Here is a 23,358-nt window from a genome sequence, read left to right as displayed (position 1 = left end):
GAGAATTTAAAAAAATGATATTCATATGTGGAAATTAATGGCTAATGGAAATGTGTCTTCAAATTCTTTCCGTCAACAAAATGTCCGGCAAGATAGACAAACGGGCACTGATTTTTTTTTCCGTAAAGCTCGTTAACAAAATAAGTGGTCCAGCATGGAATACTACATAGAATCTGTCTCTTTCAGGCAAAAAAATATTGTCCTTTATAAAATCTGAAAACATTTCGAACCTTTATGAGGTCAATTTACCTTTCAATTTTTTACAGGTCAAGGCAATTGAGCCATGAACAGAGAAGCTAAATGGAAGCCGGCAGAGTCCCAGTGGCTCCGTACTATGTATTTACCCCTTCAGCGGACCATCTAGAAGTAATATTGTCCCATAATTACATGAAAGCAAACACTGGGAGCTGGTTGTCAATCTGTCGTGGAGTTAGATTTATTACAATAGATATTCCGTTTTGCTATAAATGATAATAAATAGAATGTTTGGACCCAAAAACCATACACTGAAGGCAGATGTTATTTCCTTTATTACACATTAAGCTGTACAAGATATTTCACATAAATCACTGCAGTCAAACATCCATCATGTACTCTGTGCCACATATCTGGCTTTGTACAAAATAAAAGAGGGAAAAAAGTCTAACAAACAAGAACAAGAAAGAAAAACAAGAAAAAAAAAACAACAAGAAAAAAAACTAAATACGGTACATGAAATCTACATTTTAAGACAACTGACCCGTTTCCCACAACACTGCACCGAAACATGCTTGCATGCCAAAAATATATAGTAATCTCAAATGTTACTAGCGGCATTTAACATCTTTGTGTATCATAGAAACAGAATTAATCCCTTGGCTACCTGTGTTGGCTTAACGGGAATCTAAGAGTAAGATCAAGTCTCCCAAACTTTTTATAGGTCTTGGAAATCCACAAACACCTTTATATCTTCTATCTGCTGCTGCATTCCCATGTATTTAGCGTTTTCATTCATATGCTAATGAGGCATTAAGTGCTCTGGGCGTGACAGAGCACTTCCTAAGTCTATACCTCTCTAAATTGTTTGTCTACCCAGCACCAGCATTCTTTAGCTTGACTGATATCTCACTGTCTGATTTCCTCGTGTGACGGCACACAGACAGTGAGCTATCAATCAAGCTAAAGAGGCTGGATCTGGATGGCAAAACAACTTGGTGAGCCAAAGGTTCAAAAAGTGCTCTGGCATGCCTAGAGCACTTAACGCCTCATTTGCCTATAAATTAAAATTGAAAGTTATTTGGAAATGCAGCAACAGATAGACGATATAAAAGGTGTTGATGGATTTATATTTCAAAGACCTGCATGCCCATGTTTATACATAATTTGGGGGGTTGGTCTTACAGGCAAGTTCTCTTAACACTTTCCTGCTGCCACACTGTGCACACAGAATGGCAAGAGACTCAAGCGGTGGGACCCACACATAACTGCATGCACCAATTAGGACCAATGTTCGTATGATTCTACTTTAAGACAACCAATGTATGTGACAGGTTATAAACTAGAAGCCAGTAAGGCCGTTGTGAACCTACAATCACTATTTTAGCTGCACTTCAGAGTCAAAATGACAAAAACGTGATCATTGCTGTACAATTGTATTCCTCAAGCCCCCATTGCCATTTTTTCCTCGTACTCAGTAGTGAACGCTCTACAGTCGTTAAAGTGCAACGGACTTAATAGTCTGTCATGATAAATGATGTCTACTGTTGTTCAATGGTAGGAGCCCTTGGATAATGCTATTCTGGACACATGGGCATTTTGGGGGGCAGTAGAATACAAACACACATAAGAGAAAGCATACACGTTGGTATAGGGAAGACTCTGCATGGGAACGGGGAACATGATCAACACGACACTTGTGACACAGAGTTAGTGAAAGAAGTACGACAAGCACGTTATAGTTCGATAACAATTAACTTAAAAAATAAATTACTATTAAAACTCATGCTAAGAGGTAAAGGGAAGCTATCACGTTGAACATGCAGTCCGATTTATGAGCCGCATGTTACAGGAGCAGATTGATATAGAGTTGTGGGAAAAGATATACTACAACCTACACTTTACTCAGTTCAATCCATGCTCATTCTGGGCTTAGGCGTCTGATAAGTGTTTCTAGTGTCTGATGGCCATCTCTGTGTAAATACTTGTACAAGAAATAGTCAATCACTTATAAGACCGCCTACTGGACTCCTACACCTAGAATGACAAAGAATTGAAATGAAAAAAATGGCCGATTCTATTCCAACAAATTTATAAACTAATCTTCTCTATTCCTCCTGTTTTACAACATGCTGACTGCAGATGGACCTGTATGTTTAATGTGAAATATTTCATTATAAAGGACATGTCACTGGCCATAAATATGTAATTTTTTGACCTGCTGTAAATGTCATTGTTCTCCGGAATCTGGAATAGTTTTTCTTTAGCTCCTTCGTCTCTCTGTTCCCGGGATATGGCCTCCTCTTTCCGGTATGTAAATCTAGTTTAGGTTCCAAATGGGCGTGGTCCTCAGCTCTTTGTAGGCATGCTCTTGAGGACCACACCCAGTTGTCTAAGATACTGGATTTATACGCAGCAAAGAGAGGCCATATCTCACGAACGGAAAGGAACCGGAACCAAAAATAAATAACCGCTAATTCAAGAGAACAGAAACATTTACATCAGGTCTAAAAATTATATTTTTGTTACAAGTAACAGGTCTTGGTCAAGAGAGTTGTAAAAAATTAGCAAAAACATGGCTGAATTTTTCTTTTCCAGAAACAATGCTACTCTTGTACATGGTGTATCTTTGGAATTATAGGTTCGAGCTAATTGTCTAAGCACACACTGGCTGTAAATCTGCCTTCAAAGAGTAATCACAATGTAAATTATTAGAATTTGCCCCAATGGTGCTGACTAAATACAGCCCATGGACAAGAGTGATGCTGTTTATGGACGAAATTATTTATGCTCAATAAGAGATGATCAACACATTTGCAGGACCTTGGTACAGCGTCCAAGTCAATAATCTGTGTAACCGTCGCCTACCTGCTGGTGCCTCTTCTGATTAGTAGGCCCGGCACAATGTCATGCGTTCATCACATCGCAGTGCCAATGTCACGGCAGATCTATGAAATAGAAGTTGCTCCGGGTTTTCCGACCAGGCAGGTGGCAATGGCCAAAGCTTTGGTTTGACAGCCGCTGGACCAGGGTCCTGCAAATATTTTTATCATATTTAAATACATCCCATCTAAAAAAAGAGCAGAATTTGAGGACTATAGAAAGCCAGAATGTCACACCGGTGACTGTCTACTCAAAACCAGCCGACCAGTTGAGGTTCACCTTGGAGCCGATCCATAACCAACCATCCGTGGTGTCATGAGCCTTATTAAAGCACCTCTGCCAGTAAGAACAAGTCCTTCAGTTTCTGCAGATATTTTGCAATAATCAGTGGTGACTCTAAAAGGTCAAACGGAACATACGTCATAAACAATTCAACAAGTAAACCGATAACGTGCGTCGTGGAGACTATGCCGAACCAAACAACCAAGACCGATGAAGGACCATCCATACTAACAGAATAAGGCTCAGTATTACACCTTATATTTCTAACTGAGAAGACGGAGGGTTCACAAATATAAAGTATAAATATATCACCATCTTTTCTAATCTGTACACTTCCTCCCACATCTCACTATAGGGGGGTTCTATCCGTGCCCATAGTTAGCTGACCCGAACGGGATCTTTGGATCAACGTAAGAATGAAGGCATAACCCATAACCCTTTAAGCACAGCATGATTGCCTATTGCCTCTTTGGGTAGTGCTAAGCTATAAATCAATGTGAGAGTCACATCACACGATATGGCTATTGAGAGATACATGTAGAAGAAGAAGCCGAGAAACACTCTCCGAGCTTCTCTGTAATATTTACATCCCAGACTGACGACAAGAACACAGTATAAAGAATAAGCAAGTGGGTGGCGAAGGAAGGCGATCTTCAGAAGTCACAATTCCATAGATCTAATTTAAGATTTCTATAATCCCTAGCTCTGTGTTTTTAGGAAGCCACAAAAGCCAGGACAGAATAGGTGGACTACATATCACACTTTATCACAAATATTGCACTAGTGGCCCATCAATATGGCGTGCAAATCACACACTTACACTAAAAAGTACCGACTGCACACCTCCGCATGAGTATGTCATTTTATGGAGTCACGGAACAGACAGTACTAAAGTCCATGTTTACTAAGTCTACTCATGCTAACAATGACGGCAAAAATCTATAAAATTACAAAAAAATAGAGTAGCCCCGAAATTCAACAGCTCAGATAAACCTGGATTTAAACTCATTGATCTCCGTAATCGTTTCATGCAAGTAACCGAGCAATCTCCAGGTCACGTGTTCACACGTCGGCACACACACATCCACGCTTGATGGAAAGTCCGAGGATTGAAACTCGAATTACTCGGTATTATTCCCCACAATACGTAAAAAAAAAAAAAAAAAAGGTATAATAAACAGTCAGGTTAGACTCGAAAGAGGCACAATTCTGGGTATACTGGTAACATCAGCTCGGAATCACAAGTTAAACAGAGAAAAGAGAAGATAGCGTCACAGGCGAAGACACAGAGAGGGAAGGACTAGACAGAAGGAGGTGACACTGCATAGAAAAACACAGTCCAGGTCAGCACTGAAACATGGCAAATACTGCACAACATTTGTTTTTTTTATGGTTTTTTTTTGGCTAGAACCCCTCTTCGTCAACCCCTCACACAGCCTGGACTTGTTTTGGTCCTACTGAAACGCCATTACAGTCGAGAATGTACTGCAAACAACCTTGGGGAGGAGGTCGTTGTGCTGGAATCTTGCTCTGCTCGGATTCTTTCATCGTTCCGCTCTGAAAAACAGAAATGAGAAACAAGAATTAGATTTACAATTTCCAGATATGGACTTTACCAAGAAGAAAAAAACACAAAAGGAACAGGAATAGATTTAGGACTTAGCTACTGGAATAGAGATTATGGTAACATGAATACATCTTCCTGTTTTCAAGCACAAAAAAGGGACCATAGAGAAAGAAAGAGAATACAGGTGCTATGTGGGCAATCAACACAGGGGACTCAAAGGGAAGTCACCTAGCATACTCTGGGTCTCTGACAGCTGACATGGTGACATAAGTAAATGGGAGCTAAACAGCTAGCTGCACAAGTACCAAGCTCCAGTACGCCAGGGTAAACTCTACAGCCGGGCCTCCCACCTACCATGTGCCATTTATATCCTGGCGATTTTTATGTGACAGAACGGTTTCTTCTTCTGCCTAAAGGCCCCCAAACACATTACATACTGTAGCTGTCAGTCGAATGATCATTTGGCCAACGGCTGTCTCTCCTGGCTCCGGTGGTTTCTAGGACAGGTCTTACCGTATGTCCAGAGAGAAAAGGATCAGCTGTTGAAATACAGCAGTTCTACCTCTGCCGCCGCAGTATCTGTTATGACCTGGTGGTTAGGACAATAATGGACCTCGTGGTTAAGAGCACACGGAATGACCTGATAGTCACTAATAATACAGGACAAGCTCTGAGACATGGGAACTCTGCTGACCGCAATCCCTAATCCTATCACACACACTAGAAATAGCCGTGGATTGCTCCTAACGCTCCCTATGCAACTCGTCACAGCCTAAGGAACTAGCTAGCCCTAAAGATAGAAAAATAAAGCCTACCTTGCCTCAGAGAAATTCCCCAAAGGAAAAGGCAGCCCCCCACATATAATGACTGTGAGTTAAGATGAAAAGTACAAACACAGAGATGAAATAGATTTAGCAAAGTGAGGCCCGACTTACTGAACAGACAGAGGATAGGAAAGGTAACTTTGCGGTCAGCACAAAAACTACAAAAAGACCACGCAGAGGGCGCAAAAAGACCCTCCACACCGACTCACGGTGCGGAGGCGCTCCCTCTGCGTCCCAGAGCTTCCAGCAAGCAAGACAGAAATCAAAATAGCAAGCTGGACAGAAAAATAGCAAATACGAGAAAAACAAGCAGGAACTTAGCTTCTGCTGGGAAGACAGGTCACAAGAACGATCCAGGAGCGAACTAGACGAATACTGGAACATTGACAGGTGGCATGGAGCAATGATCTAGGTGGAGTTAAATAGAGCAGCCAGCTAACGAATTAACCTCGTCACCTGTGGAAGGAAACTTAGAAGCCGCAGCCCCACTCACAACCACCAGAGGAAGCCCATGGACAGAACCAGCCGAAGTACCATTCATGACCACAGGAGGGAGCTTGACAACAGAATTCACAACAAGTATCATTTTGGCCATACTCAATAGACTGTTGGCCAGTCCCATCAAAAATGCCTTAAATGGAACCTGACAGGTGATACATGTTGCCCGATCCAGGGACACTATGTATCAGACACTGGCTACATGATTTCAGCCAAATATGTTTGACTTTAAAATGCTGCAGCATTTCAGAAAAAAAATTCCGGGGACGGAGTAGCACAGGTGTCTAGTCAGACAGATGGGTCCCAGATGGCTGCTCCCAACTTGTTGCCCTGAAGTGACAGCTTACTACATGCGTGCTTGTATTCAAGACCTGTCACTCTAGTGCAGCGAGTGTAGGAGAACGGACCTCAGGAGGCAAAGTATTTCAAAGCCACGCAGCCTCCAGACTTGAACAAAACCTTCAAGAACTCTTCCCAAGGAGAAGAGTTGCAAAGGGGACAGAATTTGGCAGTGCCCAGGATCAGGGGACAGTGACAAAACCAGCCTACAACATAAAAGATCAGCGTGCTAAAACGGGAAGTGACTTGGTGCCAAGAGAAGTGGCAGATCTATCTGCAGCTCCAGCTGCCGAGATAGCAGGCCGCAGCCACAGGCACCAGCCAGGCCTGGACCTAGACGACGATGGTCAAGCACCAAAGACTGGAGCCACGCTAGACAATGCCGGTCAACTGTAGAGGACCAGCCCCAACCGATCCGGATAGATGAGACGTTCGTCGGTGGTCAAGCACCGAAGAGTTCCTGGGAATACCTGGCCAGAGACTCCAGCCTGGGCTAGGAATCGAAAGAGACGTGTGAGACGAGCTGTCACTTCCTGCAAAGACTTACATTACCAGGCATGAGCAGGGGGATGGCTGCAGACCAGACGGGGTCCAGCTGACTCTACAGCGGCCCAGAGAGCGTTGATAGACTTTATAAGAAGAATGTGTGGTCATTTTGATGACGCAGCGGCCCTTGTCAAGTTACAGATAGCCACGGAAACTTCTATAGACTTTACCTGCCAAATACTAGGCATTGCATTTAGTCACCTGCTTACTTGTGCGGGAAGAAGCTGCTGAGGACCAGCCTGTCCGACTAGTCCCCCAGGGTGGATTTTAAACGAAATTGGTCTCTGAAAAGTAGCAGCATTTCAGGTTTAAACATATGTGGATAAAATCATGCATCCAGTCACTGATACATGCTCCCTTTACGGCCCAGCAGTGCCTCCTTCAAGCACCCACCTGGCCACCTAACTTGGAAAGTTTGTCAGCTTCTTACTCGTGGTTGACCGTAGCTATGAAAGCACTCCACAACACTGGATTGCTGCTGGGCTTTTTGGGTTACGTTGTGTCCAAGACAGTCGTCTACCATCGTCTATCATTTGTGGACAAACTAGTACAGAAGAAAACCTACAGCATTACCAACCTGGAGCATAATTAGTACTATACTTGTGAATCTATAGAATCACTCTAGTTTTAGCTTCAGAAACGAGTTTGACTATTGACTCTCGTTGCCTCATTTCACATAATGGCCGCCTGTTCTGTGTATACAGTAGGGAACAGGAAGACTTCAAAGTTCAGCCTGTAAATTAGCTTGGCTGGACTTTAGCTGGTGAGGCGATCTTACAGTCTGTTTGCACATGAAAAGTATCACCGCATATCATGAAAGTGTGATTACATTCCCAAGAATATAAATGCATGACAGAACAGTAGCGCCATATAACAGCAAACATTGCGCTGGTCATTAACTGCACTAAATATTGTGTCACATCTAAATCCTTTTTACAACATCTAGTAATATGAAATTTCCCATCCTGTGCTGGATGTTTAAGCACAGTCGTTACAGGAGCAAGTTACTCAGTAGCCAATATCTCGCCAGAGATATGTCCACGGATGGGAATAAAGGGTTTGGTTTACAAGTTCTAATGACTCTTGCCGAGTTTTATTTACCTTCTCCATGATGTCTCAGGAGGATATAAAACCAGAGGCAACAAAGATTCATGAGCCGTAAAAACATTTCACAAGTCCATGAAAATGATAAAAACTGCAGCCTACAGATGTTTCAGAAATTTCATTTCAGTTTGTTTGAAAGTTGCACTTTTTTTATGATTTTTCTTTTTCTGTTTTTTTTTTTTTAAATACAATGTGAAAATGCAGGGTAAAAAATGTATGTAACATTACAGGATCCATAGAAACGGGATGAGCATTTTCTAGAACTGATTCTTTTGTAGGGTTAGACCATGTATGTCAAAGCCTGGAAAATCCCATAAAAGGTCATTAGAGAGAACCTCTCCGGTGCCATGACTATCTGTATGCCTGCCGATTCCTCTATTCTGAATAGGTATTTAATTTGCCACAATATTTTGTAGTTTTTTATTATAAATGCAACAATATTTTGGCAAATATGTTATTTTGGCTATGAACACACTAAAGACTCAGGACTATTCCAGTGAGTGTCTCTTTTCCCTGACTAGTCCTGACTCGGATCTTTTGTTCATGCCTCTCTGCATGATTGACAGCCTCGATATACTCCTTGTTGTGGTAATTTGAAGTCTCGCACATGCAGGTGGTGTCTTTGCGTTCCTACCATATGAGTGGAAGTGTATGGAAATGAGCGCAGTATGGTTAGTGGATCTGTGGCAGTACAAGTCTGGGGTAGAGACGCCACGCCGGACTAGTCCTGCCTCATCAGTATAAACAGAACTTCAAAATGAAATCGCATTTCTAAAATAATAGGAACATTAGTATGGCACATGAAATACCTTTTCACAATAAAGGAGTCAAAATGCATTCCACCATAGTATCATGTTTCCAGTTTCTTTCTTTTTTTTTTTTTTGGAGCTTACTGGGATAGGTTTATGAGAGCAACCTAAAACTGGCCATCTCTCCCAACGAACTCACATACATGAATGCTTGGCATTGCCTGATGCTTATCTTCCCCGACATCAGATGGTAAACTGGTCCCATCAAAATCAGCAGCTTCGTCTGACTATTATTTATAGTGTAAGGCTCCAGCCTTAAGAGAGTAGATCATAACCATTCAATGCTATGAAGCTTCAGGAATTTCATCATTAAAGAGAATCTGTCAGTAAGGTCAACCCCACCAAGCTGAATATTTGGGCATGCAACTCACAAACACATTTATATCTAGCATCTATTGCTAAATTTTCGAGAAATCTGTCTTTTAATTTTTATGCAAATGAGGAGTTAAGAGCTCAGGGTGTCACAGAGCACTTCCCAAGCCACTGCCTCTCTAGGTTGTTACCCAGCCCAGCCTCTTTAACTTGTTGATAACTCACTGTCTGTGTGATTTCGGGCGCCAGGTTGACCGAACTGCAGTTTTTCTTACTGCAAATACATAGAAACAACCTACCCCCCACTCCCAAAAAAAAAAAAAAAATTACATGATTGCATTTTCTTTACCATATCATCTCACTTGGAATTTTTTTCCCCATTTTGCAGCAGATAATATGATAAAATGAATGGTGTCATTCAAAAGTGCAACTCTTCCCGGGCAAAAAAAAAACAGTGTGTGGACAGAAAAATAAAACAACTGTGGCTCTTGGAAGAAAACGAGGAAAAAATAAAACCGCAAAAAATGAAAAATCGCCTTGGCGTTAAGAGGTTAATTGTAGATCACTAGGTGACTTTACCTGTTCATTAATTACAGTATCAAGCAATGCTTTACATACGTACAACATTGTTACGGCCTCATTTAGGTGTAATGCATTGGCAACGAGCCCATTTCCGATCAATGTTTTACCGAAAGATGGCAAAAAGTGGTGGTGGGGGGTGGGGGGGGGGGTAAACATTACTTTCTGCCCAGGCCAAGTAATAATTGTGATCACCCAGGTTTTCCTGCTACAAACCAAAAAACTGAAAATAAGTTATAAAAAGACTAAACAAAAAAAAAACCCTGTAATGAAGTAGTCCAAGTAAAATGAATGGCAGGAAATCAATCCATGTAAGAAATGTTGGCTTGGAATGAACTCGCTGTCCAGGAAATAAGGGGTCACTATAAACTTTTCGTTTTGGGGCTATTCCTGGCTTTTACATTTTCACAGGTCACATGGTTGGGTGCATTAGGGCAATGGTCCACAACGTACACATCCACAAGCTTTACCACTACAATAACAATCTACATCCTGACAAAAGGAGCCTTGTTATTAGCTAATAGCTGTGTGATGGAAAAGCCAAGTTTCTCATGTGAGATTTTATACAAGACGAGGCATCGCTCCATTAATATAAGGCTTTTTCTGTTAATTGTCTACAATTTTATTTAGCGATATTATCCAAGACTTTTTTTCTAAAAATTTACAGGCACATAGTTGCCTCCATCCTGTCTGTTATGCCCGGCGTCGCTCTCTGCCGGCACAGAGCAGTCACGTCGACAGGGCAGTGGCTTCCCTTCCACTCTGTAGATGGGGTGTGATGGCCGACGTCATGCTGATTGAAAGCCGGCTCCTCGCTGCCTACCTGCTGTGAGCTGGCTGTCAATCAGCATGACTTCAGCAGGCACGCCCTGTCCACAGAGCTGCTTGGAAGAGGAAGAGCTGCTCTGTTGACATGGAGCAGCTGAATCGCCGGCAGGAGCGGTCAATGACTGCTCTGAGCTGAAATCGGGAAGAACAAGCAGGTAGATCGCAACTACTTGACTGTTAGTTTTTAGGCCCATACTAACAATAAAAACAGTACATGTAGACGAGATAATACCCCAGGCCGGCTCTTTCCAGCGCTGCTATAGAAATACATAGGGAGAAACCTGCAGCAGCTCTGGGAAGAGCCGGTTCAATGCGAACAATAAAAAATGTCAGCTCCACACTTAAAAAAAATAAGCCCCCAAAACAGTTTTATCCACTAAAAACATGAAAGGTTACAAGTCTCGGAAAATGGTGACACAAGCAAAAAAAAATATTTTTTTAAACGAATTCCTGAATTATTTCCCACCATTTAAATAAAATATTGAATCCTGGTTTTACCAGAATCGTAATGACCTGGCGAAACATGATGTCAGGTCGTTGTTACCATACAATGCCATAAAAACAACCACCCCAAATAATTGAGGAGTTGTGGGGGCGGGGGGGGGGGGGTTTCCCGCAATTTCAACGCACTTGGATTTTTTTTTCTTTTTTCCGGTATGTCGCATGGTAAAATGAATGGTGTCATTCTAAAGTACAACCTATTCTGACCAAAAAATAAGGCTCTTGGAACTAGGCAAGGTAAAAATCAAAGCACAAAAAATGGAAAAATGGGTTAAGCACCAACTTGTGATGGTAATACCTGAGCTTACAGTACACTGCAATCGTGCTAATAGCCTCTCACTGAAGGTCAGCCTGGTCTATGCCTGCAGGTGATTGCTCCAAGATTTTCAGTTCCCTTCCATAAAATAGTTTTCTTTCTAACAGTGTACAATGACCAAATTACAAGTGATAACTAATGGCAGAAAATAATCATACAAGTCGTTAAGTAATATTGCCTAATCACTGCAAGCACATTGACCTTGAAGAAAATCCAAATGAGCAGAAATAATTCAATGCCAGAGACATAGTGACAACAGTCAATGCATGGACCTGGAAGGATGGCGGTAAGGCCGGGGTCACACTTGCGAGTGCAATGTGAGAAACTCGCACAAGTCTCTCGCATCAATACCCGGCACTGCCGCCGGCACTCGGGACCGGAGCATTCAGCTGCACAGAAATACACGCAACCGCACAGTCTGGTTCCAAGTGCAGGCGGCAGCGCCGGGAATTGATGCGAGAGGCTCGTGCGAGTTTCTCGCATTGCACTCGCAAGTGTGACCCTGGCCTTAGACCGGTAATAGTTCGCTTAGTTTTTTTTTCTTGAAGAACCAAAACAGTTGAATGCTATATTTAATGAGGACTGTTGAATTACTCGGTAAGCTCCACGAGAAGCCCATGGACGTTCTACAGCACCTGTCCTGGCAAGATGACATTACATAACTGTAGCACATTATATGCGGTTCCTGCGATTCTTAAGGCTCGCTCACACATGCGATTAAATTGGACTAATAAAATCCGATACAAAATTGGATTGAGTTTGGACTAATGACTGTAAAAAATCCCACAGCATGCTGATATGTGGTGTGGTGCCGCACATTACAGTGATGACTATGCGGCTCCACCCTTATGGGACGTGGAGCCGCATACTCATCACTGTAATGTGCGGCACCACGTGACCGCTCATATAGGAAGAGCTGCGACGCTGAGAGGATGGAAGCGCCGAGGGAGCCGGGTAAGTATTTTAATGCCAGCGGGCGGGCGCACAGGGGGAGGGAGGGGGGAGATTACCGGGAACTTTATTTTAAACACAAAAAAACCCCAATGATTTTTCATTCCTTCTCTCCAGCGAACGCTGCTGGGAAGAAGGAATGAATTCTGGATTCAGCACCCAAAGCAGGGGACAGCGCTTAACTCTAACGCTGTCTCCTGCACGGTGCGTGTGGTACCCAGTCGGCACACAGCTGCCGCACGTGTGCCACACTGATGTGCCAGGTAAGCACACGGACACGGATAACTCCAGTACCGATTTTTCCTGTACCGGAATTATCTGGACGTGTGGGACAGGCCTTACACGGGGTCAATGTTTCTGTTCCCACATCACCTCCTTTTCCTCCCAACTGATAGTTCCTGCTCTCCTCCCATCCTACCTCCCTATACAAGTCCCATCAATATCTCTTCTGGTCTCTCCTCACTGCATGGGACCCAGAGGCTTTTGTCCCACCCTTCCTCCCTCCCTTGATTTCGGTTAGGTTATCAAACAGTATCGCAGTTTTTTACTAAGTCACAGCAGTGGCCAATTTTACAATTCTGACTTGCGCCAGCAGTCCGGCTGTACGCATAAGCCTTTGTACCAAAATGTTATACCAGGCCAAAGGTGCCATATTGGTGCTATACCTTTTTATGCTGTGACAGACCTCCATCCATTAAAAAAAAAAAGTTTTATTTGTACTCGGGTCTCATCAGTCTCCATGTTTTTCATGGATAGAAACCATACCTAGTACAGTCTACGGGATGGTCAACGTGTCCATGTATTTTAGACAGACTTGTCCGATTTTGATCAAACTCACCAATGCAAGTTTATGGGTCCATGAAAAAAATCAGACAGCTTGTTTAATAGGAAAAGCTGGAGAAACCTCCATTAGTTTTTTTTTTAATATATACGAGAAAAAAATCTGAAACTACGAGAGTATGTGCACATAGTATATTTTTCAGGTGGATTCTGCTGCCAAAGTGCCCCATAAAATAATATTTCTGTGCACATGTTTGGCCACATGTCACTTATTTTAACCGCTTCCGGTTTGGAAACCTTGAAGCAGTTAACAAAAGTGACATGTTCATTCTTCACGTGGCTTCTGCTCACCAGACGTATGCTTTCTAGAATGAAAGATGCCAGTGGTGGAGCCACTTCAAGAATGACAGCTATGTGTGAACGCAACCTTACTTCTGCAACACGTGACTAGAGAGAAGCCTCAGGCCGTTTCCACCTTTTTACATTAGCCCTCATTCAGGTGTGTGTTTTTTCTACTACGTAAAAAAATCTGACCAATGTCCATCAGTGTGCTGGATCAGATTTTCATCAATGTTTGGTTAGTGTGTTAGCTTTTACCATCAGTTATTTTTTTAGTATACAAAAATATAATAATTGCACAACATAAAAATATGCTATCTGTGTGCGGCCTGTAATTTTCACAGACCAATAGACTTATATGGGCGATTTTGTCATGACCCAGAACAAAATTTGACATGGATTTGTAACGTGGAGTGGGGAAGTAGCCGTGGGCGAGGTACTCATCTCTTAGACCAAGGAACATTACATGAAAGTGCTGGTCTTGGCTGGGTGTATGTGTGTGTGGACTCGTGCTATGGCCTTCGAATGTTACCGATGATTTGGGCTGACCAGTGCAAAGACGGAGACCACCAGTCAAAAATAAACTTTCTATTGAACGATAACTTGGGAGGTACTATATACAGTAGATAGCGGGTACAACGGCTTGATAAATATTTCCTTCACAATATGGAGCATTTTCACACTTGGTCTCTGTCTCCACTGTTTCACCTTCCTTCACAACCCGGCTCAGTACTACAGTCCTATTAGTGAGAGCCCTATTCTCAACCCACGGTTCCGTGTCTTCTTCCCCCTCAAAGGAACTAGTTTGCCAACACTGATACCTTGGAACTACCGCCCGGGGCACTCTCTTTGTCTGACGCTCTTTGTACCGTTTTGGCCCATTACCTTTCCGAGTTATAAACTCTAGGCCAAACTGCTAGGCGTCCTCTGTGAGGGCCCGTCTAGAGGTGCATCACTCTATAATTTGGTCACTTCTTTCTTTGCTCTGGTTCACGCTAACCACTGTTTTGGTCTCTTTACGCCAGTTCATGCTAACCACTCTCTTGGTCTCCTTTCAGTTTGGGAAACCCAGGTCATACGGCACTGCTTACTGTCTAGACCAGCGGTCCCCAACCATTTTGACCTAGAGAGCCACATTCAGCACTGAGAGAGGGTCGTGAGCCACATTAAGCTCTGAGAAGGGGTCACGAGCAACGTCCTGCTCCTGTCCCCCTCAACATAGTGTCAAGCAAAGCCCCCATTACGGGTATAATGATAACCAAAGCTTTTCCACAGAAATCACTCCAAAGCAGTGCACCGAGATCCAAGGGTTACCAAAATGCTCCAATTCAATATTCTCCCATCAAGGACTCCCAACCCATTGTCGCATTCAGGTTCAAGAACCGGCTCTAACAGGTAATATCATCCCCCATACCTAAAACATCTTTAAACCCCTAAGACCAGTAGATGTGCATCCAGATCTGCACCTCTGTGAAGGGCTACTCAAAAATTCACCATTTTGAGATGTACTCTTCATACCTGTTTGCTAGACCTGGAGATAATGCACCAAGCTGGCAGACAGTCGCGAGCCACAATAAGCTGGCAGACAGTCGCGAGCCACAATTCATTGGACCGCGAGCCACATGTGGCTCCCGAGCTACAGGTTGGGGACCCCTGGTCTAGACCTTAGGTCTACTTCCGACGCAGTTTTTTATGTGAATTTAAGCAGATTCTGCTCCAAAATTGTCTTGAAAAATAGCTGTAAGTACTCTTTCAATACGTTTTGTATTAATTTTAACAGTTCTGTTTTTCTTTCACATGGAAAAAGCAGCTACATATCAATTCTTGGGCCGTGTACGCACTGAGCCTTTGGTGTAGAAGCTGAGCAGAAAATCCAAATCAATGGAGGATTTGCAGAGTTTCCGCTCAGTTCCTGCTCTAAAAACTCCTCAAAAACCTCTGCGCGCCCATAGGGTGTGCTAGGTTTCGGAGCAGAAACTCTGCAAGGCTCTGTCACATCTCCTTTGATGCCACATACCACCGACATGAAGCAGAAAAGACACTTTTTTGGCCTTCAATGGGTGAATTGACAAGTATATGGCGCCTTTTGTTTTTTTTTAACTGTATAGAGAAACTAGTGAAGAGGCTAGATGAGTGGCCAGGTAACTTCTTTTAGCAGCTTCATGGCTTTTGAAGAAAGCCTGAAAAGATTAAACACATGCACTACAAGTGGTTTTTACATAGAAATGCATATGTTATTCTTTTTAGCATTTATGTGCTTCTTCAGGCAGAACCTTTCTGAAACCCGCCTTAAAAAGCGCTACCTAAACGATCAAAATATAAACATGTTTCTATGCAAAAACCCCTTGCTGTTCATACATTCAGTCTTTAAAGCGTCTTTTAATCACTTCAGCCAAGCGGCTAAGAGAAGTAACCTGACCATTCTTAAGGCGTTTTCCACTCTGAAGAAGGTATATACTTCAAATCACCAGAAAGGCTCAAAAGGTGCCAGGAGACTTCTTGTGTGTTCTGTTTTTTTAGTGCTTTTGCTTCAATAACCGCTAGAATTTTTTTTTCATTGCTGAATGGAGTTTAAAAAAAAATCTGGAAAATGTTAGTGAAAAAGATGCCCAAAATCAATAGAAAAATGTTTAAAAAAGGGCAAGTAGGGCGAATTTGGATAAGTGAAGGTTTTAGAATTTTACCCTTTGTTGTGTAGAGAGTGAAATCTGCACCACAATATTCATATTTGTTGTCAAAATCTGCGGTGGAAACGTTAGTAAATGGAAAAAAATAATCTTTCACAATGTAGTTTAAGCACATATCATTTTAATTTGGAAATTGCTACAGTAAATCCAGTGAACAGGAGGTTTTATGTAGTACCGTCATATAGCAAACACGGATGAAGAGCTTCTCCTACTGGTCAAAAGTGTTCTGAAATTTACTCTATGCAGGCTACATAGATTGTGCTATTATTTCACAGGGCAGTAAGAAAACGTAAGAATGTAGATTGTTTACTACTGGTGATGAGCGACCGTGCTGGGATAAGGTGTTCTTGGAGCATGATCGGGGGCTAACAGAGGGTCTTCGGTGTGATCGAATAATATGTTCGAGTCCCTGCGGCTGCATGTCAGCACACACAGGGATTGCCTAACAAACAGATGATCTCTATGGCTTCTTTCACACTTCCGTCTTACAAATCTGCACAGGATCCGTCAAGACGATGAAATGACGGATCCTGTGCAGATTGTGGAAAACGTGTGCACTGGGCACGTCTTTCTGACGGACCCATCGAGGCTATGTGCACCTGTTGTGTATGCATCTTCGCAACGGTTTTCCGCTGCGAAAGCGCATACACAACACAAACCAGGTTAAAAAAAATTAAAAATCGCAATATTCTCACCTTCCGACGTCCCGCGCAGCGATGCTCCCGGCAGCTAGCGTTCCTAGTAATACATTGCAAAATCTCGCGAGAAGTTGCGGTCTCGCGAGACCGCAACTTCTAACAAGATTTCACAATGCATTACTAGGAACGCTAGCTGCCGGGAGCATCGGTGTGCGGGACATCGGAAGGTGAGAATATTGCGATTTTTTTATTTTTTAATTATTTTTAACATTATTTCTTGTTACTATTGATGCTGCATAGGCAGCATCAATAGTAAAAAGAGAAAGAGAACGAGCGAGAGAGTATTTCCCTGACGGGAAATTCTTCCACGCATGCTCAGTTTGAAAAGACCGGACCCGTCGCTGGATTCCTGCTTTTCACAGGCAGCGACGCATACTGCGCCCATAGGCTTCCATTGTAGCCAGTGACGGGCAGCGCAGGATGCGTCGCTGACCGATTTTCCGACGTGCAGAAAAAACGTTCCTTTGAACGTTTTCTCTGCCTGACGGACCTTTTTTTATGCAGGATCCAGTGCACGACGGATGAAACGGATGGCCATCCATCATAATCCGTCGCTAATACAAGTCTATGGGAAAATGCAGGATCCCGCATTCTCAAAAATCGACGGATTGTGATGGGAGCTGAAAGACGGAAGTGTGAAAGAGGCCTGTGGGGTCTTTAATTTCTTTTGCGCACACAGAGACTTGGATGAATGGATACATCTCATCCGAAAAACGGAAGAGAATAGTGCACTTGTGATTTTTATTCTGTGTGCAAAAACTCTCATCTTAACAGCCTTATTTAATAACATTGGTCTATAAACTTGTGACGGGGTGTACGGCAGAGCAAGAAGGGACAACAGGCCAAGGGATGATTTCACAGATTTATTATCAAGAACGCTGGAACAACACATGCAGGTAGATCTACAGAGTCCACAATTAGTCCAATGGAACAGGTTCGAGGGCACCTCCCGATAATCCTTGTGCCAGGTAACAAAGCAATAGTCCACAATTAGTCCAATGGATCCCAAAACAATCTCACGAACGACGAGATATGTCCTCAGCTCAAGTCTCGCCCCGTTCGCTTCCGCAGTCCCAGATGGGCGTGGGGTCTTGCCTCAGCTAAGAATCCCCACTCCTTCCCCTTCAAGGATCAACTCACATCTGATCTCAAAATAAGACTGGATTGTCTGCGCTCCTGGGATCCACCCATGAAGGGGGTTAGGGGTCACACCTTCTATTCAATGGTTGGATCCACCAGAAGATTCTAGACTGGTGGGCTCCAAGTAGTATGTACATTTGACTAGCCACCTGCTGTGAGGAAGAATGGCTATTCCTCCACTAGTGATGTTGACAAAGCTTAATTACATTATAGCTTAGGGCTGGAAGTATTGGCGGAAGGAGACATATTGTTACAGGTGAACTCCCAGCACAAGAAAATACATAAATTACAGCTAATAGAAACCAGAGAACAGTTACATACATCAAATGGCATATTATTCAAATACAGGACAGGGCAAAAGTACATATCATGATAATCCCTTCCCCTCCCAATTTGTGTATGTACCAGGGACCTCTACAGGTCGCTGGTTAAGTACACACAGGCAGAGCGTAACTTACATGTGGCTTCATGCAGCCACAAATTGGCATCGTAGCTCTCCCACATCATTGCCCAGGAGAACATCTGCAGGCAGACCACCCATCACCCCAACCACACATCGCCTGACCCCAAAACCAAAGTTCAGATCCACAGTGGCTGTTTGAATAGTCCTCCATTGTCCACCATCCAGGTCAATGACAATCCCAGGTCCTCGATGGATTGCCTCAGGCCGAACCACTCGGGGATCAGCCAGTGTGAGGAAAGCCCCTGAGTCACAAAATCCAATAAGTCTCTGTCCATCCAGAACGACCTCCTGCAAGTGCTTACCTCGATGAGCAGAAGTCGTCATAGCTGCAGGTCGCACACCATAAACTCCTAGTGGTGCAACATGGGTGGGTGAGGCACAAGGCCAGTCCTCATGTAGTGGTGACACGTCGTCCTCCATGGCACTTGGCTGTACATAATTAATAATACGACTGGGTACAGGATTAATCCTCATTTGAACAGCTGGGCAGGAGGCTTGCAGATGCCCCGGCTGTCCACATCGATAGCATCTGTGCTGGGTCTCACTCCATCCAAGGCGTCCTCTTGGGCGAGGAGTAAGGGAACCTGGAGGCCGGCCCCCACCTGAAGGTGCTGTAGGGTTTGGAGGACGACTCCTCCATGGGCTGGCTGGGCATGAGGCCTGCAGATGCCCCGGATGCCCGCAACCATAACACCTGCGCTCTGCTACTTCCTCTCATCGTCGTATTCCAGAAAACACAGTAGAAGCAACTGGAGGCACATTTACACGGGTATCAGCATGAGGTGGTGGCTTAGAGGAACGGGGAACAATGGGGACAGAAGAACAGGGGGCCACCGGTGTTGTGGAGCTGGTAGGCCTCTCTCCATCCTCCAACAGAACCCTCCACTGAGGCTTGATGGTGAGAGCCTCATCAGCTAGAGCTGCAGCTTCCTCCACAGTGGCTGGTCTCCTCTCACGCACCCATTCTCGGATCTCAGCAGGGCACTTGAAGTAAAACTGCTCTTTTAGGATAACCTGGAGGAAGGTCTCCCAGGTTAAGGCCTCATCTGCCTCCAGCCAGCGATGACATATTTGTTTGAGTCTGTGGGCATACATCTTGAAAGACACTTCCTCATCACAGGCTAAAGTACGGAACTGAGACCTGTAAGTGTCTGGGGTAACAGCATAATGTTCTAGAATAGTCCGTTTAATCTCCGCATACTCACAGTTCCCCTGAGGGTCCATAGCTCTATAGGCTGCGGCAGCTCCACCCTCTAAGAGCCCCACCAGATGTCGGACTCGGTCCCTTTCCGGGACTTCCATTAATCGACACTGATGCTCAAAGTCCTGGAAGAAGCCCTCAATGTCGCCTGCAGCCTCATTAAAGGGCTTGAAGTCTTTGCGGGACACTCTGGGGAGTTCCCTCATGGTGGGTGCTGGGGTTAGAGTCTGTCTGGAGCTTCTAGCTGCTTCCAAAGCGATCTGCCTCTCCAGCAATGCCATCTCCTGAGCTCTGTGAATGGCCTCCCTCTCCCTCTCCTCGGCTCTGTGAATGGCCTCACTCTCCTGAGCTCTGTGAATGGCCTCCCTCTTATCGTCTATGGTGGCCTCTTCTCCCAGCAATGCCAACTCCTCCTCGTACCACACAACCCACTGATTTTTTTGGGTATTTACCTCCGGCTGCAGTCTTTCCTCCATTTGCTGTGAGGATCCTTCCTCAGCGTCATCTTGTAGGCGAACTCCTTCCAAAGCCTCAATAAGCTGCTCCTTGGAGAGTCCCTTAAAACGGACTCCTACTTCACGGGCCTTTGATTGTAGGCTCCCCAAAGTCCAGTTCTTGTACTCTGCGGTGTTGGTTCCATTTGTTGCTGGGCCGCTGATCTCCATTCCCTCTGCTCTGATCCCGCTGCTTGCCACCAGTTTGTGACGGGGTGTACGGCAGAGCAAGAAGGAACAACAGGCCAAGGGATGATTTCACAGATTTATTATCAAGAACGCTGGAACAACACATGCAGGTAGATCTACAGAGTCCACAATTAGTCCAACGGAACAGGTTCGGGGGCACCTCCCGATAATCCTTGTGCCAGGTAACAAAGCAATAGTCCACAATTAGTCCAATGGATCCCAAAACAATCTCACGAACGACGAGATATGTCCTCAGCTCAAGTCTCGCCCCGTTCGCTTCCGCAGTCCCAGATGGGCGTGGGGTCTTGCCTCAGCTAAGAATCCCCACTCCTTCCCCTTCAAGGATCAACTCACATCTGATCTCAAAATAAGACTGGATTGTCTGCGCTCCTGGGATCCACCCATGAAGGGGGGTAGGGGTCACACCTTCTATTCAATGGTTGGGTCCACTAGAAGATTCTAGACTGGTGGGCTCCAAGTAGTATGTACATTTGACTAGCCACCTGCTGTGAGGAAGAATGGCTATTCCTCCACTAGTGATGTTGACAAAGCTTAATTACATTATAGCTTAGGGCTGCAAGTATTGGGGGAAGGAGACATATTGTTACAGGTGAACTCCCAGCACAAGAAAATACATAAATTACAGCTAATAGAAACCAGAGAACAGTTACATACATCAAATGGCATATTATTCTAATACAGGACAGGGCAAAAGTACATATCATGACAATACTATCCAATTTAAAGACAGACAGCGCATGTACAACAGGTGCTTCTCACAAAATTAGAAAATCATCAAAAAGCTAATTTATTTCAGTTCTTCAATACAAAAAGTGAAACTCCTATATTATAAAGAGTCATTACACACAGAGTGATCTATTTCAAGTGTTTATTTCTGTTAATGTTGATGATTATGGCTTACAGCCAATGAAAATACAAAAGACATTATCTCAGTAAATTAGAATAATCATCAACATTAACAGAAATAAACACTTGAAATAGATCCCTCTGTTTGTAATGACTCTATATAATATAGGAGTTTCACTTTTTGTATTGACTTTTTGATGATATTCTAATTTTGTGAGAAGCACCTGTATGTAGGATATGTTTATCTAAACCTGACCTAGCAGTGGCAGCCATTGTGCTCAACATAATAGTTCTCAGTATAACATTGGCAGTAGCAATGCCCAACGTACACAGTTATGGCCCAAAGTGCTGGCACACTTGGAATTGTTAAAGAAAATAAAGTATTTCTCCCAGAAAATTATTGCAGTTACACGTTTTGCTAAACACACATTTATTTCCTTTGTGTGTATTGGAACAACAAAAAGAAAACAAATTGGACATAATTTCACATGGAACCCCAAAAATGATCCGGACAAAATTGTTGACACTTTTCCAAAATTATTGTTAAACTACTTTGTTTCAAGCATGTGATGCTCATTCAAATTCACCTGTGGCAAGTAACAGTTGCGGGCAATATAAAAAAAGTGAAACCAGATTTAACCTCTTTCAGACCTCGGACGTTATAGTACGTCCGAGGTCAGATCCTCTGCTTTGATGTGGGCTCCGGTGGTGAGCCCGCATCAAAGCCGGGACATGTCAGCTGTTTTGAACAGCTGACATGTGCCTGCAATAGCGACGGTTGGAATTGCGATCCACCCGCCGCTATTATCCAGTTAAATGCCGCTGTCAAACGCTGACAGCGGCATTTAACTAGCGCTTCTGGCCATCAGGACGGAAATGAGCGCACCGCCGACCCCCATCACGTGATCGGGGGTCAGCGATGCATCGGCATGACAACCTGAGGTCTCCCTGAGATCTCACCCTGTGGTCGGCGCTCATAGCAAGCCTGTAATTCAGCTACATAGCAGCGATCTGATGATCGCTGCTATGTAGCAAAGCCGATCAGGCTATGCCAACTTCTAGCCTCCCATTGAGACTATTGAAGCATGGCAAAAGTAAAAAAAAAAAAATGTTTAAAAAAATATAAAAATAAATAAATAAATAAAAGTTTAAATCACCCCCCTTTCGCCCCATTCAAAATAAAACAATAAAAACATCAAATATACACATATTTGGTATCGCCGCGTTCAGAATCTCCCGATCTATCAATAAAAAAAAAGGATTAACCTGGTCGCTAAACGGCGTAGCGAGAAAAACATTTGAAACGCCCAAATTACATTTTTTGGTCGCCGCAACATTGCATTAAAATGCAATAACAGTTGATCAAAGGAACATATCTGCACCAATATAGTATCATTAAAAACATCAGCTCGGCGCGCAAAAAATAAGCTCTCACCCGACCCCAGATCACGAAAAATGGAGACGCTAAGGGTATTGGAAAATGGCACATTTTGTATTTTTTTAAGCAAAGTTTGGAATTTTTTTTCACCACTCAGATAAAAAAGAACCTAGTCATGTTAGGTGTCTATGAACTCGTAATGACCTGGAGAATCATAACGGCAGGTCAGTTTTAGCATTTAGTGAACCTAGCAAAAAAGCCAAACAAAAAACAAGTGTGGGATTGCACTTTTTTTGCAATTGCACTGCACTTGGAATTTTTTCCCGTTTTCTAGTACATGACATGGTAAAACCAATGATGTCGTTCAAAAGAACAACTCGTCCCGCAAAAAATAATCCCTCACATGGCCATATTGACGGAAAAATAAAAAAGTTATGGCTCTGGGAAGGAGGGGAGTGGTTAAAGGGGAGATGCTGACTCAATCATTGCAATGTGTGTCTGTGTGTGCCGCATTAAGCATGGAGAATAGAAAGAGGAGAAGAGAACTGTCTGAGGACATGATAACCAAAATTGTTGAAAAATATCAAC

The 23,358-nt window shown here is 43.6% G+C and overlaps 1 protein-coding gene across 1 annotated transcript in view; it reads right to left on the bottom strand.

Annotated features, from left to right (window-relative positions):
- The window catches only part of SYN2 (synapsin II), a 309,739-nt gene that overhangs the window by 18,023 nt on the left and 268,358 nt on the right, over nucleotides 1-23,358 (bottom strand). Inside the window, exon 11 of the mRNA XM_069736779.1 lies at nucleotides 4,857-4,917. Coding sequence (XP_069592880.1) covers nucleotides 4,857-4,917 — 61 coding nt within the window. The remainder of the gene's footprint in view (nucleotides 1-4,856; nucleotides 4,918-23,358) is intronic.

Source organism: Ranitomeya imitator, chromosome 8 (genome assembly GCF_032444005.1).
Source record: "Ranitomeya imitator isolate aRanImi1 chromosome 8, aRanImi1.pri, whole genome shotgun sequence".
NCBI classification, from domain to species: domain Eukaryota; kingdom Metazoa; phylum Chordata; class Amphibia; order Anura; family Dendrobatidae; genus Ranitomeya; species Ranitomeya imitator.
The sequence above is the reverse complement of the archived record's forward strand: the minus strand, read 5'-3'. Positions and strand labels throughout refer to the sequence as shown.